The 17,030-nt window shown below is 30.9% G+C and overlaps 2 protein-coding genes and 1 non-coding gene across 4 annotated transcripts; 2 read left to right on the forward strand and 1 right to left on the reverse strand.

The window, feature by feature from the left end:
- Positions 1 to 1,354: 1,354 nt before the first annotated feature.
- Positions 1,355 to 4,854, forward strand: LOC123892549 (uncharacterized protein At5g01610-like). Its single transcript, XM_045942361.1, has 3 exons — positions 1,355 to 1,559; positions 3,596 to 3,650; positions 4,345 to 4,854. The coding sequence occupies exons 1-3, from the start codon at positions 1,473 to 1,475 to the stop codon at positions 4,713 to 4,715; spliced, it is 513 nt and encodes a 170-aa protein (XP_045798317.1). The 5' UTR covers positions 1,355 to 1,472; the 3' UTR covers positions 4,716 to 4,854.
- Positions 4,855 to 5,030: 176 nt separating this feature from the next.
- On the reverse strand, positions 5,031 to 5,101 carry TRNAG-GCC. Its single transcript has one exon. It is a non-coding gene; the product is annotated as a tRNA-Gly (tRNA).
- Positions 5,102 to 10,434: 5,333 nt separating this feature from the next.
- Positions 10,435 to 13,790, forward strand: LOC123889705 (ferritin-1, chloroplastic-like). Of its 2 annotated transcripts, XM_045939165.1 has the most exons (8): positions 10,435 to 10,755; positions 11,526 to 11,609; positions 11,721 to 11,781; positions 12,114 to 12,201; positions 12,335 to 12,396; positions 12,507 to 12,572; positions 12,730 to 12,793; positions 13,265 to 13,790. In XM_045939165.1, the coding sequence occupies exons 1-8, from the start codon at positions 10,457 to 10,459 to the stop codon at positions 13,312 to 13,314; spliced, it is 774 nt and encodes a 257-aa protein (XP_045795121.1). In that variant the 5' UTR covers positions 10,435 to 10,456; the 3' UTR covers positions 13,315 to 13,790. The 2 variants fall into 2 exon arrangements, with proteins under 2 accessions (XP_045795121.1, XP_045795122.1); XM_045939166.1 differs by lacking the exon at positions 11,526 to 11,609 and having other exon boundaries at positions 10,444 to 10,755; positions 13,265 to 13,628.
- The last annotated feature ends 3,240 nt before the right edge of the window (positions 13,791 to 17,030 follow it).

Here is a 17,030-nt window from a genome sequence, read left to right on the forward strand (position 1 = left end):
TTTTATTTTTTTTGTTGCAAAAAGTTACAAAATTATGTTACAGAATTTTTCAAAGTTGTAAAATTATGTTACAGAAATTATATTACAGATTTTTTAAAGTGGCATATATGTATGAACGATGAAGAAAAAATCATATGAATAACCAGTATGGATTGAGATTTCATGGGATTCTAAAAGACTTTTTTATGACAAAAAAATCTTGAGGTATTCAATCAAGACTTTTACAAAATTTCAATAAATCTTGTGGTATTCAATTAAGACAAACATGATTTTTATTTCAGGGCAACAAAATCCGTTGTATTCAATTGAAATTTGTTACTACTTTTAAAATGTCTATTGGTATTCAAAAGTCTACCGATTTTGATGGATTCTTCTTTGGAATGGATTTTGAGAGACTTTTTAGTTGAAAATACACTTGATAGACTTTTTCTACAATCTCACCAAAAGCCTTTAAACTTTTTTGAACTCTCTAAAACTTTTTACTTTCATCATCACTGTATCAAATTTCTTCTTCTTCTTTATTACTTTCTCGGTTCATCATCGCTGGTTTTCTTATTCTTTTCTTTTTGTTCACTTTTTCAACAATCTCACTAAAAACCTTGAAACTTTTTCAAACTCTCCAAGACTTTTTACTTTCATCATCATTGTACCAGTTCTTCTTCTTCTTCTTCTATCAAATATGTTTTTTTGCAAAAAATATTTTAACAAATTATGCATCTTTTTTACAAACTTTTTACAACAAACGAATTTTTTTCGTCACATTCACATCTGCTTTTGTTTCGCATCAATGGTGGTGGTGGTGGTAACCTTTTTATTGGTGATTAGAAACATACACGTAAAAAAAAAAGGTTTTTTATTTTTTTGTTTAAATATTTGCATTCCCAAAAAAATATATTTTATGTTATTAAAATTTATTGATTCTTTTAAAATTTTCCAAATATACAAAAGTTTCTTAATATATAAAGTATTATGAAATCTTGATTGTAAGAAGTCTTTTGAAAAAAATCTCTCAAAATCCATTCAAATCATGTGTTAAAAATCTTGATTGTAAAAAAGTATTGTAAAAAAAAATCTTTAAAATCTCACAAAATCAATATAGTCCAACAAAATATCATAAAATCATCAAAAAAATTTTTTGCCAAAATCATCTCATAAAATTTCAATCCAATACATCAACCGTAGCTTTTTTGGGAAAAAAAAACCTTTAGTTTTTTAGGGTACTTTTTTAGTCAACACATTAAAGATTTATTATTTATGTGTGTCCATAAGATATTTAATTTGAATTAATTATATGAAACAAAAATAAAATAATTAATTTCATAAGAAAATATTTAAAAAGAAGCCACATGAGTCCATAACCAGCACCAGCAGAAAGATTAGTCAGAATTTACTTATATATTATATTATTATTTATTTTATAAAAAAATTGTTTAATCAGAAGAGAGAAAGGGTGGTGAATCTGGTGTGGCGAAATGGATCAGATATTGAACAAGGTCGGATCTTACTGGTTCAGCAAGAAAGCCAACAAGGAGCTTAATTCTGTCGGTGATGATATCAACGTATGTACTTCCTTTTTTCAATCCCTAAAACCCCTTTTGTTTGTTAAAGTGTTCACTTCAATTTTTTCTTTTTTGATTATTTGAGTAATTCAATACTATGCAAATGTAATATATTGCTTAAGATTCTTGGTTTCTGTTAGAGGGTAGAAGAATTGTTGATTCTCTAAAAAAAAAGAGTATAATTATTTGATTATTCATGTGAATGAGACACACATAGGCATGTCCTTTTGGGATTCGGATTCCACTATTAACTTAATGATCCAGTTGTTGATCTTGGTCCAGAAATTGATTCCCTCAGTCAAATAGTGACTGTAGGAAGACCTCAACTAATGGCCAATTTACAACTGTCCCTGACGGGATTTGAACTCGGTACCTTGAGGTTACCAGGGTTAACAGTTCCTAGGAGAAGTGGGCCCTAGTAATCCAGAGTTCTCTGGTTCTCCTGGAATCAAGACATTGTTCCACCCCGGAACCAAACTTGGGTTCTCCTGAATGATCCGTCCTTTGGTGAAGCTCATTAACCACTTAAGCCCAATGACTTGGTTCATTTAAAGATAATTTAGCAAATATGTAATGGGAGCCAATTGATCTCAAATCTATAGACAAAAGTAATTAACACTTGTAACTGCATGTTTTTTACTACAGTGAATCATTAAATCCGGATATGTATGGATTTTCCTAGGGTACAAACATGTGAATATTAAGTTTCATAGGTGAAAACTTTTTTTTAAAATAAATTTTGGTGGAGGATTGTGAAATTCAGATCATTAAGATATTTTGTAGTTTTGGTTGGGTTTAGGAGGGGGAAGATGTAAATAGGTGGTGTTAGGAGTTTTGTGCATCATGCGAATTTGATGGAACTAACATTGCATCTGATTTTTCGTTGTGTACCATGACGCCATGTGTTTTAAGCCTACCAATTTAGCGGCTTAAACATGTGGAGTATTGGTACATCGATTAAAAATGGGTGATAAAAAACTATTATCATAATGTTGCATGAAGTTGCGTAGCTTTTGGTTTATGTATCAGTAGAGAGGGGTAACCTTTTGAGTCAAACTGTTACCTTGATCATTCTGTTCATGAGTTTGGTAACCGTATAAAATGCATCAAGTGATGCTGGTTACTGTGAGTGACGATATTTATTTTCTTACATTCACAAATGAATTTACCTGTAGCTGATGGTTGATTTATGCTTGTTGAACACTGTGTTCTTTATTTATAAAACCAGTTAGTTTTCCTAGCTCTCTTGTTTTCTCATAAGAGAGATGTATTAGACATCAATCTCGGAGAAGATCGTATGGATAAATCCAATATTTTTCCCCATTTATTGGTTGTATTTTATTTGGTTTGTAAGAGATATCGTTTATGAATGTGTGAGAAGTGTTCTATACTTGATAAAATATTTTGCTTCTGTTGTAGGATATTAGAGTATTATATTGTAAATACAAAATACTAAAAGTGTATATGCAGCTTTGAGATTGTGCTTTATTGACAAATTTTTAATGCATAAGATGTGGTTTTGGTGAATAAAAAGTAGGAAGCCTAGAATAAATGTGAGACTTTAACATTGGATACATGATTATGGTTTAATCCCAACATTGGAAAATCAATCAGATAATTCTATTATAGTGAGGAAGGACATAAAATTAAATCAGAATTAGGCTAAGCAAGGAAAAGTATTTTGTTGGGAATGTACAGAGGAAGGTAAAGAATAAAGATGCTCTGTAACTTTTGTTTATAGATTGATACCATTTATGTAATATTATGTTTCTTGAAACTATGTAACTTGTGTGATCGATATCATTTGTGTAAGTTAAGTTTATCTTCTAGTATCAATTTGAGAAAATTTTGCTCAATATGTGGTTCAGTAGAGAGATGTAATTATCTCATTTCATGATTATAATCAGTTTTGGTGCTAACGCCTGACAGACAGTATAAGAAAATATTTCCATTGTACTGTGGCAAATGTCGAAAAAAAGTAGATTTCATTGCTTGATTAATGTTTATATGAACACATTTCCGTTGGTTTTTATTAGTCACTGTCAAGCAGCATTGAAGGAGGAACCAAATGGCTGGTCAACAAATTAAAAGGTTTGAATCTCTAATTCTCTATTATATTTCTGTGTTTCTCAATCAGATTACTTTGTTCTATCACTTCTTACTAAAAAATCAGATTAAATACATGTTAAACCTCAATCAGGCTTATTCTACTCATTTCTTACTGTAAACATAAACTTACCTTGTTTGTATAAACAATTTAATTCTGTGCTTATCATATAAATGCTCATATATAAACTATTTCTTCTCATCTTATTTATAAATGCTGATATATAAACTATACCTTCTCATGTAAGCTATAAAGGGCCCGTTTGTATTTGGCTTATTTTTTAGCTTATGAAAATAGCTTATGCGATTAAATAAACTTTTATGTTAATTCATAAGTTTTCACAAACAAAAATTGTATCTTTATAAGTTGTTTTCTCATAAACTACCTTGAAAAATTTATAATAATACATAAAAGCTTATTTATTTGCATAAGTTATTTCGCATAGGCTCAAATGTAAGCCAATCCAAACGGGCAGTCAATTTGGTTTCAGATAAGTTAGCAGAGAGAGCTTATAGAAATAGGCTGAAAAAACTTATAGACATGTCATAAGTTGTTTCCATAAGCACTTGCAAACAATGTCACAAGTACTTATATCAGTTGATAGATTCAAATAAGCCAATCCGAAGTTCCAAACATACTCCAATATTACCCTCTAACATGTAAAGAATCACTTTGCAGGAAAGATGCAAAAGCCATTAACAGAGTTGCTGAAGGAGTATGATCTACCAATAGGACTCTTTCCGCGTGATGCAACAAACTATGAATTCAATGAAGAAACAAGAAAGCTTGTTGTTTACATTCCTCAAGTGTGCGAAGTAGGGTACAGAGATTCATCAGTTTTGCGGTTCACGACCAGTGTTTCTGGTTACTTGGAGAAAGGAAAGCTAGTAGACATAGAGGGTATAAAGACCAAAGTGTTGATGTGGGTGAAAGTCACCGCCATTTCATCTGAGGGACCAAAGCTTCACTTCACTGCTGGTATGAAGAAAACAAGGAAAAGGGAAGCTTATGAGGTTTCTAGAGATGGTGTAATTATAGATAAATTCTAAAGTTATGTTGTATTAATATATTCATTAAGATCCTTTTGTTTATACTAGTAGTTTTTTATAATGTCTGTTCTTGTGGACCATTTTGTTATCCTTTTACATTTGAATGTTTGTGATAATATGGTTGGAAATTGGAATTGAACCTCTCTTTGGTCCTTGTTTATGTTCAAGCTAGTTTCAGTTTTTGCTGTTTATACTTTATGGCTTTCCGTTTGATATATCACAAAGCTATTTTTTTAAACCATCACAAATTATTTAGTAGTAGAACAGGGGGCACAGATATGCATTGAAAATCTTAGAAAAATTGGTAAAAAAAATTGCACCAGCCGGGAATCGAACCCGGGTCTGTACCGTGGCAGGGTACTATTCTACCACTAGACCACTGGTGCTTCTGATGTTTACTTCTTTTTATTAATCCAATTTAAACGAAAAGACTCAAAAATGCCATTCCCCAACAACAATAAGTAAGAATTAAATTGAAATCTACAATCATCAGTAATAATAATGGATTAAAAACTGAATCCTCAATATGAGTATTAGGGGGTGTATTTGATTGAGATTTTAAAAGACTTTTTTATGACATAAAAATCTTGAGGTATTCAATCAAGACTTTTACAAAAGTTCAGTAAATCTTGTGGTATTCAATTAAGACAAACATGATTTTTTTTTTCAGGGCAACAAAATCCGTTGGTATTCAATTGAGATTTGTTACTACTTTTAAAATGTCTATTGGTATTCAAAAGTCTACTGATTTTGATGGATTCTTTTTTGGAATGTCTATTGCATTCAAAAAAAAAATAAATTATTTTATTAAAATTTATTGATTCTTTTAAAATTTTCCAAATATACAAAAGTTTCCTAATATATAAAATATTATGAAATCTTGATTGTAAAAAGTCTTTTGAAAAAAATCTCTCAAAATCCATTCAAATCATGAGTTAAAAATCTTGATTGTAAAAAAGTCTTGTAAAAAAAGTCTTTAAAATCTCACAAAATCAATATAGTCCAACAAAATCTCATAAAATCATCAAGATTTTTTTTTTTGCCAAAATTGTCTCATAAAATCTCAATCCAATAAGACAACTTTTATAAATCATTAAATTGTTTGGCTTTTAAAATGCAGTATTCAAAAGCAGTGATTAATAAGGAAACCCTAATTCTTTCCCTTCTTTCTCTGCTTCCGCAACACATATAGTGATATAGTGCTTTTTGGTTGATTTTTCTTAGTTTATCAATTAGAGTCGGGTGATTTAGAATCAATTTCCCATCTTGTTTGTTTTTTGTTTCTTTTTATTTAAATAAGTGATATCCACATATTTTTTAGTTTTTATTCGAGTTTTCTCTTTTGAGATTTTTTCTTCTGGTGTTGTTTTAATCCCGTCGTAATGCGGAGTTTTTGTTTTGATTTTCCATCTTAGTACGATGTTTGTCCCGTCTTTGTACAATGTTTGTTTTGTTTAGATTTGCGGGTTTTTTTCGATCCAAATTCAGTGCAGATTCAATGACTTTAACATCTTCAACGTTGTAGACCCAAATACATGATTATTCCGGACATTTGAAATTTGTCATATCAATTATAGGCTTTGTCATAGACAATATGCCGTTTTATACTATTAACTCGGATGCTGTGAATCTATTTGCAGATTCATCCTTTTTAGTTTTTAGCGAAATTGAATATGTAATAATTTTGATTAATGTATTTTTTTTTTTGGTTACAGATTGATGTATTCTTCTATAAATTTGAATGAATGAATATTGTTGTTTTTGAGTAAAAAAAAAAACTTTTAAGGTTATGTTTCCTTTGTAAATATATTTTTTGTTTTTATTTTTTTTAAAAAATATGTGTGTGTTTTTTATAATAATGAGGGTTTAAAGTTCGAAGAGAAGAATTACACGAAAATTAAACGGCTAACAAAAGATCTCAAATTTGAGTAGGAAAAGACTAAAAAAATTATGAAAATTGTAATCCAACGAACAACCTAAATTTGCAAACACATTTGTACATTGATTTACTTTTCGAAATGAATGAACTACCTTGATATCTCACTCCAAATTCATCAACCTATAAATTTTCTTGATCAAGTCGTATCCCATATGACCCTCACTCTCGGTAATCTGTGATATTTTATAAGCAAAAATTCACTTTCTAGACCAGATTCATTAAATATACAATGAACCTAAAAAGTAATTTTTTGCTTATAAAATATCACGGAGGGAGTACCGTGAACTACAATAAAGACGACATTAAGCTCCACTACTCTATATCCCAACATTCTAGTATATAACATCCACAATAAACACCATCTCACTAAAAGAATTTTATTCCACTTTCAAACCAAAATAAAAATAAAATTAGTTCACTTAATTATTTCACTAACTACAATTAATACAAGAACTTTACTTCACTAATTCCGCATGAAAATCATTACACTCTCCAATTTTTCGAGAGTATCCCTTGATCCATCTACCATTTGAATCCCTCAGCAGCCCCCCACAACCCAACAAGGTTCATCGTATCTTTTCGAGTTCCATCACAGTTGAACTTAATCCATCATTCTTGCGATCTTTTCCAGTCAATGAAGATTATATCACTCTGGCGTCCGATCTCGGGGTTATGGGTGTGACAAACTATCTCTTTTACAGTCTTAAGAGTAATAAATGTTGGGTCAGGTGACCGTTGAAAGTCTTCTTCAAAAATTACTCTATTTCTCCATGACCACAAGCGCCAACATGCCACTATGAAAATTGTAATAAAATCCACCTCATAAGTGCCACTAAAGTGGTTGGTTATATTCTTGAAGATCCGATCCCTACAAGATACAAGAAAAAAAAATTAAAAATCTGATTTGAAGGCACTAATCTGAGCCATATATGTGTTGCCTTCGAGCAATCTCTTAAAACATGGATGACAGTCTCGTCCTCAGTTCCGTAATAACTGCATAAAGGAGAAATATCAATGCCCAATTTATTCCTCCAATGATTAGCGAGAAGACATTCATGAGCGGCCATTCAAATGCAAGTTTAAATTCGGTGAGAGCCTTCCACTCTCTTTCAAAAGGTTGATAATGGCCACACTGCAATTTATATGCACTTTGCATAGTGAAATGTCTTGTTGTTTTTTCTCCCCACCCAATAGCATCAGGACCATTCAAATCGGTAGGCGCCAGGATAACTAAGATATGATTAGAAATGCTAAAAGGAAGATTCTCCGTAAGAAATTAAGTTATGGTTTCAATCCCCTGTCGGAATCAAGACATCACACACCCTAAAAGTTGTGTTAATGACAATTTGGCTCGTATAGTTCTACTATTTAAATCAACACAATTAATATTTTTTTTTAGAAATCGTGCACAATCTAAAGTTAAACAATGCACCCGGTACACTTGTTAAGCATACAAAAAATATAAATAAAACATAAAGTTAATGTTGATAAAAACAACTTTTTATACCTTCAATGCATTGAATGCATAAGTTTCAAGACAAAATTTTCTTATTTATGTGTTTAACTAGTGCACATTTTCCATAAGAATTTTTTTATAAGATGGAGAAAATAATTTTTTAGAGGTTTTACTTGTGAGTGGTCAAGTATTTATCAGTTACTTTCATAGCATAATAAATCACAATTGTTACTCTCTTCGTAACAAAATATAAGTCATTTTAATCATATTACATAAATTAAGAAATTTAATTAATGTTGTATGAAAAAAAAATTATGAGATAGTTTACCAAATTGTCCTTCATTAATTGTATGAGAAAGATAAATTGAATAATTGAAACAAGAGAGAGCAATAAATAGTTAAAGATACTCCCTCCATCCCATTTTATAAGACCTCATTTGACTAAATGCACTATTCATATATCTTGTTTGACCGTATTTTTCTAAAAGTATATAAATATAAATATCATCATATAAGATCTTATTTGATTTATTTCGACGAGTATTTTCAAAATATCAATTTTCTATATTTTTTTACTAATAGACAATTAAATATATTTATAATCAAAGTTATGCATTGGTGTACGGGCAGTGGTCAACTAGTTCTTATATTTTGGGACGGAGGAAGTATAATATAAAAAAGAGTTATGTGTTAACATGTGTCCTAAGGACAATTTTTCAATTTATAGAAAATTCTGCATTTAATAATGTAAAAAAGTTTATGCTTACAAGTAAAAATTCACAAGTTTCAAGAAATAATTTCTACATTTACTTTCTTTAACATGTGCCCTAAAGACACATACTTCCTCCGGTCCTTTTTATAAGAAACACTTAGGGCAAAAAATTTGGTCCTTTTTTATAAGAAACTTTGACCAATTTTCAAATGTTTTAAATGTTCAATTTCACTTATGCCCTTATTTATAATGAGAGAGAATTTTAAAATAAGTAAGTTAGTTGAATAAAGAGTAATTAAATAAGGGTATACATGGAATAAATTTAAATTTATAAGAGTATTAAATGAAAATAACTATGTTAAATGTGCTTCATTGGTCTGTGTGATTTTTTCAAAGTGTTCCTTATAAAAAGGACCGGAGGGAGTATTAACATTATCCTATAACAAATAACATTAAATACTTCATTGATATTGTAAAACAACTTATAAGTTTATACTCCCTATAGTCCATAATATAAGAAAGACTTTACTTTTTAGATACATTGGAAAGTTGATGTATCTAGTATATAATTTTTTTTTTTGAAAACTTGGTATCCGACCCTAGGACCGACTAATCCAAGGGGACCAATCCCACCGCCCACTTGCGGGGGTCCCATTTAAAGCCACATTTTTTTTTGCTTTGTATGGACTTATCCCACCGAAATTGGCACAAGGGGGAATCGAACCCGAGACCTTGAGATGAGCATACTCTAAGGACCCAAGCCAACACCACTAGACCAACCCCAAGTGGGTTAATATTGTCTAGATACATCAATATCTCAATATATATAAAAAGTGAATTTCCCAAGTGCTCTAGTATATAATATTGTTTAGATACATCAATATTTCAATGTATCTAAAAAAGTGAACTTTTTCTTATATTAAAGATCAGAGGGAGTATATTTTTCTTTTTCTTTTTTTTCTCAAAGTGACTTATAATTTAGTACGGAGGGAGTAAAAATTTTGGTAAATTAACTATTAATAAAAATAAAATTAAAAAATCTATAAAAAAATATAAAACAAACCAATTTTTGAATCTGGATCTTCTCCAACCATTTCTCTCATGTTTTTTCCCCTACTATCATCTCAGCAATTCACTCATCTCTTTGTCTTTTCTGCACTATACTTTTTTCTTTTATTGATTAGTAATCATTAAATTAATTTTTTTTTTAAAAAAAGAAAGGCTAGATACAAAGTGTTGGAAAGATTCAATTCCCTAATTTCTCAAAGGAAATTTAGTTAGGTAAAGTAGACAATTAAAAAATGAAGGCAGCATGAAACATGAATGTTTGAAGTAGATTGAAAACCTGAAAATAGCAATAAGTACCTAGTACCAACACATTCCAATTCTTAAACACGTGTGAGACATTTGTCCTAAATTTTCGAATAATACCAAATTTCCAACGTGTACCTAACTAACCACGAGCTCGCCACACGCCTCTCTCATCAAACTATCCCATCCCTCCACGTGTCTCTAATCCAACGATCCATACATCATCCCTTCCATACAAAATCCCCAAAACACCCCTCACTCCCATTATTTACTCCCTTTTTCCCTCTCCAGATTCATCCACAAACACTCATTTCTTTGCTCTAATGGCTCTTTCTTCTTCTAAAGTTTCATCCTTTAATGGATTTTCTCTCTCACCCATTTCTGAGAATGGCTTTAAAAAGCTAAATTTATCATCTTTTTGTAATTTGAGAGTTGATAAGAAATGGGGAAGTGGAAAGTTTACGGTTTGTGCAGCAACAACGGTTCCTTTGACTGGTGTTATATTTGAACCGTTTGAAGAGGTTAAGAAGGATTATCTTGTTGTTCCAATTGTTCCTCAAGTTTCTTTGGCGAGACAGAATTTTGCTGATGAATGTGAATCTGTTATTAATGAGCAGATTAAGTAAGCATTTCTATGATCCTTATTATGTTCATCTGAATTAGTATTACTATTTGGTGTTGCAATGACATTTGGAAATTGATTGATTAACTTAAGAGATAAAAAAGCTAAATTTTCCATGATAAAAAACATTACACTGGACCTCTGATTCTCTAAAAATAGTATTAATTGTTTTTAAAAATCTCATATAGGAGCATGTTAGTATTTATTGTGTCACAGTCAGAAAGATGTGACACCAACGCAGTCGATTGAACCGTTTGATTAAAATCGATCTACATTTTCAGCTCAAATAATTAAAATCTTATCTTAAAATTTGGACTGTTTAATATTTTAGATGTGCCGACTGCATGTAGTCACAATGCACTGAATCCATTTCCATGGAGAGATTATCAGAGATACATGCAAGGCCCCAATCAGAATTTACTATAAAATTTACATATATAGCCTATCATAGGAGAAATTTTGGCTTAGTGAGCTCCACAGATGAATCTGGCCGAGTTCGATTAGGCAGGAACAATTTTTTGTCGGACTTCCCCTGGATTTTGGATTACAAGGGCCCGTACCACGGAACAAGATGTTAACACAAAAATAAAAATAGGAGAAATTTTGGATTCCAACTCATAAAAAAACTCTAGGATCTCATATTTTGATACTTTTTTCTTCTAATAATTAACAAAATTTTCATAATTTCTTTTTTCCTTTTGCATTAATTGGAGATTCCCTTGTTTCTATGATAACTTGCTAAGTGATTTTCCTTTGCAATTGTGTCACAGTGTGGAATACAATGTTTCATATGTGTACCACTCCATGTTTGCATACTTTGATAGGGACAACGTGGCTCTCAAGGGATTTGCAAAGTATCAATCATAAACTCCAATATATGTCTTATCCTTTTTTTTTTTTTTTAATCTCTCATTTCTTAAACAGGTTTTCAATTTCATATTGCTGTTTTTAATTGTTGAAAACAGGTTCTTCAAGGAATCTAGTGAAGAAGAGAGAGAACATGCAGAAAAGCTTATGAAATATCAGGTTATATTATATTACCTTTGTACTTCATACTTATATGTTTGAATTGACTTATTTGAGCTTATAGATAAGCATAATTACTTGTGAGACTCTGAATCTGATAACATATGATATCCTTAAGTTGTTTTCAGCTTATAAATAAGCTCTGTAGTATAGCTTATGGAAACGATCTATAGTGTATATATTGAAAACATTTGGAGTTCATAGAAATAGGCAAATAGCTTATATATAAGCACTTATATGATAGTAAGTGATTATTTAAGCTATTTATCCAATAAGAGAGGTTCTTTTATAATAACTGTATTGACATATCTAGCTTTTATTAACTTGTTTAGAACATTCGTGGTGGAAGAGTTGTACTTCACCCCATCAAGAATGTGCTGTCAGAATTTGAGCATGTCGAAAAAGGGGATGCATTGCATGGTGAGCTTCTTTGCTGATTTCATTACCTTGATGTTTGCAGCTTGACACATTATAGTTTGTCATATTCAGTAGTTTACACTTTAATCTATGATGCTGACTTTGGCTTTTCTTTTTCCTCTATTGTTTCCTTCAGCAATGGAATTAGCTTTGTCTTTGGAGAAGTTAACAAATGAGAAACTTCTGAATGTGCATAGTGTAATGCATCTTTGTCCCTTTAGCTTATTGTTGCAAAAATTTTTAGGAACACATAAATTATTTGATTTGTAGTTGTCAAGGCTAATCAATTAAAGATTTGTGAATAACAGGTCGCAGACCGCAACAATGATCCTGAAATGACACACTTCATTGAAAGCGAGTTTTTGGCTGAACAGGTGAAACTCATTTAAATCAGTGTTAGGAATTCATATAAGCTTTTGAAAATTTAGAAAAAAAATGAGAAAAAGTTGGTTTAACAATGTCAGGGACGCTATATTTTGTGTAGCATTATAACTAATGTGTTTGTCAAAACATACCATTTTATTTCTTCAGGTTGAAGCAATTAAGAAGATATCAGAGTATGTGTCTCAATTGAGAAGGGTTGGAAAGGGTCATGGTATGTATATAACTACCATCATTTTTCATATTGGTCCTCAAACTTTGCCTTACACATAACACCTAGTATGATCCATGTAGCACCCATATTTCAAATTAAAGGCGCATTTGATGTCCAACATATGCCAATGTCCGACACCAACACCGCATGGTTACATTTGATCACTGCTATTTTTTATTCCCTCTGGTCCTTATTATAAGAAAAAGTTTATTTTTTAGGTTAATCAAATGTTATGAATCCAAAAAGTAAACTTTTTCTTATAATAAGGACTAGAGGGAGTAAAATTACTATCGGTGCCTATGTGTCAATGTCGGTACTGTATCTGATGTTTGTTTCTGTGTCAGTGCTTCATAGTTCATAGAGTATGATATTTCCTCCTATGGATAAGAAAGGAAATGGAGGGAAATGGATGACTAGGAGTAAGGTGAACTCTCTTAGGTTCTAATGAAATTGATGTTTTGTGACTTGCAGGTGTTTGGCACTTTGATCAAAGACTTCTTCATGAGGAACATGCAGCTTGATCATGACTAGGCTTCTTTTCTAGTAGTATCTGTTAACCACGTTTGATCTTTTATGAAGTGCTTGGTTGTTTTCTGTTATATCATATTTTTCCTATGTACCAAGATTGCAAAATTTGGAGTATTTTAGTTGCTAGTGTCACATGCAAAAGGTTACAAGCCTTGTGTAGTAACATCTGTTAACCACTTTTAGTAATCTAAGTCTTCAATAAAAAGAGGTTTTCATGTTCACTATGTTTGTACCACAACTACTGAGATTTGTTAAATAGCCGCATAGCCGAATTTGAATTTGAACAAATTTTTATTCTTTGGTGATATGCTGTTTAATATAAAATGTTGTCAAATAGACTATTGCGGCGCTATAGTACTGTTGTGTAGTGGAATTTGAACAAACTGCTCACTTAGCCGGCGCAATAGCATTGTTGCAAAGTAGAATTTTAATAAACTGTTACGGTACTGTTGTGTAGCGGAATTTGAACAAACTCCTTCCTCACGCGATATGCAATTGACAACACTGCAACTAACCACAACTTTACTGATCGACTTCATGATATATGTCACTTGGATTATTGATCAAAATACTTTATAGCAGTTTTATTGATCACTTAGGATTGTGGAAATGCAATGAATTTTTTCCCAGTTCATGATGATGGTTTCAGCATGTTTATGTTTGAAAGTTATGGAAACAAAACCAAAAAAAACTCAAATATATATATTACTATCAGATTCTGTCTTTAAAGGAGAATCAAATTTGTTGACATGATAGAAATTGAGGTATGAAGGAATGAATTGAGATACAAATTTTGAGTTCCCTTTTCTCTACACTCCTATGAATCATTCTTTAAACTTGGGACCATTTTGCTGATGACAAAAATTCATGTTGGCCTGAAACAAATCATCCAATAAGAAGACTTAATGATCTTTTTCTTCTTGCAAGCATGTTGAGGAGATGAAGATTCAATCATTTTCCACATCACTTGAATATGCATATTCTCTAATAAAGACTCACAAGTCCATTTCTGTGTCCTGTATTTAGTCAAGACCATAAGTAAACATAAAGGATCAAGGACCAAACATATACAAGTTAATCTATTTAGTCTATGTTGGAATAAACAATTTAATTAAGTGCTTATATGAAAGTTATTTCTATAACAAAATATTTAAGAATAATTGTGTTTATATAAGCTATAAACTGCTTTTATAAGCTATCCTGAAGGAATTGTCAGAATAATTGTAATGGACAAGACATAAGATGATTCTATAAGCTATTCCAAAATCCAAACAGTCTTAGTTACAAGTATTTATGTGAGTAAATATGTTCAAACAAGCCGATAAAAGATTCTTACTTATATAGTTAAATTTTGGCATGCCACTGCAGAAAGAAATAAAGAAGACATTTGTGTACTTTTTTATCCTCTCATTTTGCAAAAAAAATAAAAATTCAAGATATTTGCTTGAATATTTTTTTTTTTGGAGTAATTTGCTTGACTATTTTATTCAAACAAATATCACTATTTAAATTTAATAATTTATGGTTGTAAAAAAAAAAAAAAAAATTAACAGTATTGTTATTTTTTATTATTATTAATGTTTCAAAAATATCTATTTGTTTTAATAATGACTAATCTCCACTAAAAAATCAAGATGACCAATTTTATTGGGTCATCCTTCCAAAAACTACGTTTTATTTTTCTTTCTAAAATGCTCGAATATGATATCTTGCTTAAAGAATTTGTGTCCAGTTCTACTATGATTATGGGTTTTTTTTTGTTTTCTTTCAAATTTCTTATTTTTAGAATGTCTGTTACTTAAATAGCAGATGTGTAAAATCTTGAAATTTTATGTTAGGGGTGTTTTATTTTTCCTCTCATTTTTATAACATTCGCTACTTAAGTAATGTAAGTGTAAAAATGAAAATGAGAAGCGCACGCGAGAAGTACTTAAGGTACCCAAGCTTTCAAATTTTTGGACACAAACATTTAGGCATCAATTCTTTTTGGGTAAAAAAATATCTAATAAATGAATGCCACAAATATTTAGCCATGAAAGAAATATGAGGATTAAACGATATTTAGACTTGTCCATAAACCTTAGCTCAACCGATAAAAATGATAAATCGTAAGGTAGAATATCGACATGACCCGAGTTCAAATGCAAATCTTCAACTTAGAAAGAAAAAAAAAACAATATTTAAGCCAACCATTCCATTAAAATAAAAAGGAAAATGCTTATTATAGCGAAAGAAATTTCACGAATGCCTCACGAAGAAAGGCGGCACTTGAAATAAACTGATCAACATGTTTTTGAATCACCACCGCAACTCATAAAGTACATAATACCTTCAATATAACTTGATTAATTATAAAAAAAGTCTCTTTCATGATGAAAGTATTAATATTATAATCAAAGGTGACATGGAAATACACGTATCTCTTACATTAACCCCTTAAAATTTCAATTTTGTCCTAAATTAATCTCTAAAATTTTGTGTTTTTATACTCGGGGTCCATTTTTAGTATTTAAATATGACCTTCAAATAGTCAGGACTGGTCCTGAGTAGGGATATCATATTATATATGCATGGTTAAAATTTCGGACACCCCACTTATTCACCTCATGAGTGAAATTTCTAACTACTAAATTTTTTTTTGGGTACAATCCAACTACTAAGTTACTCGACAAAAAATATTAATTAAAATTAGATATCTTATTTAATAAATATCAAATATGTACCAAATTATCACTTATAAACATTGAAAACTACTACACCCCTAACTTAGACCAATTTTCTATTAAATTATTAACATTCAAAACCAAATTTTGGTAGTGAAAATATTTATTTTTAGTGTGAGGCTGGAAGTGGAAGCAAAGGAGACATGCATGAGGACACGTTTAATGGCATGCAAGTGGTGTGGTAACAATTGGCAATCATTAATTGTCATCATCTTTTATTTTAAAATAAAAACTAAAATTATAAAACTAAATAGTTGCTTTAAGTAATCAAATTGAACAAGTGAATTATCTAATGAAACATGACTTAGTAGTAATTAGTATTTGAGGTAGTGATAAAAGCACGCTCGTGAAATATTCGTGAATTTAGTTTCGCGATATATAGCAATGCTGAAATAAAAAAGCCCAATATAAAATTCTATGCAACCCTAACGGATAGTTTCATTCCCGTGTCCCCTTCTTATACACGCGTTCCACATTTTTCAATTTTTCTTCAAAGAAAAGGTTTATACACGCGTTCTGAAGAGAAACCCTAAAAATCAAGATCATCGATGGAATCTCTCGATCAAGAGTTACGAAGGTTGCATCTTCAAATTCGCGCAGTGTCACAAATTTGCGTTCCACTTCGAAGATTGCAGCGATTGATTCATTTGATGGAATAAACCCTAAAAATCAAGATCGTTGATCGAATCTCTCGACCAAGAGTTACGAAGGTCGCATCTTCAAATTCGCGCAGTGTCACAAATTTGCGTTCCACTTCGAAGATTGCAGCGATTGATTCATTTGATGGAATAAACCCTAAAAATCAAGATCGTTGATCGAATCTCTCGACCAAGAGTTACGAAGGTTGCATCTTCAAATTCGGGCAGTGTCACAAATTTGCGTTCCACTTCGAAGATTGCAGCGATTGATTAATTTGATGGAATCTTGTTTTCTTCAAGATAGGGTTCAAACGTCCACTGAGTTTCGAAAAGCGATTGATTCATTTG

The sequence above is a fragment of the Trifolium pratense genome, linkage group LG6 (assembly GCF_020283565.1).
Source record: "Trifolium pratense cultivar HEN17-A07 linkage group LG6, ARS_RC_1.1, whole genome shotgun sequence".
NCBI classification, from domain to species: Eukaryota; Viridiplantae; Streptophyta; class Magnoliopsida; order Fabales; family Fabaceae; genus Trifolium; species Trifolium pratense.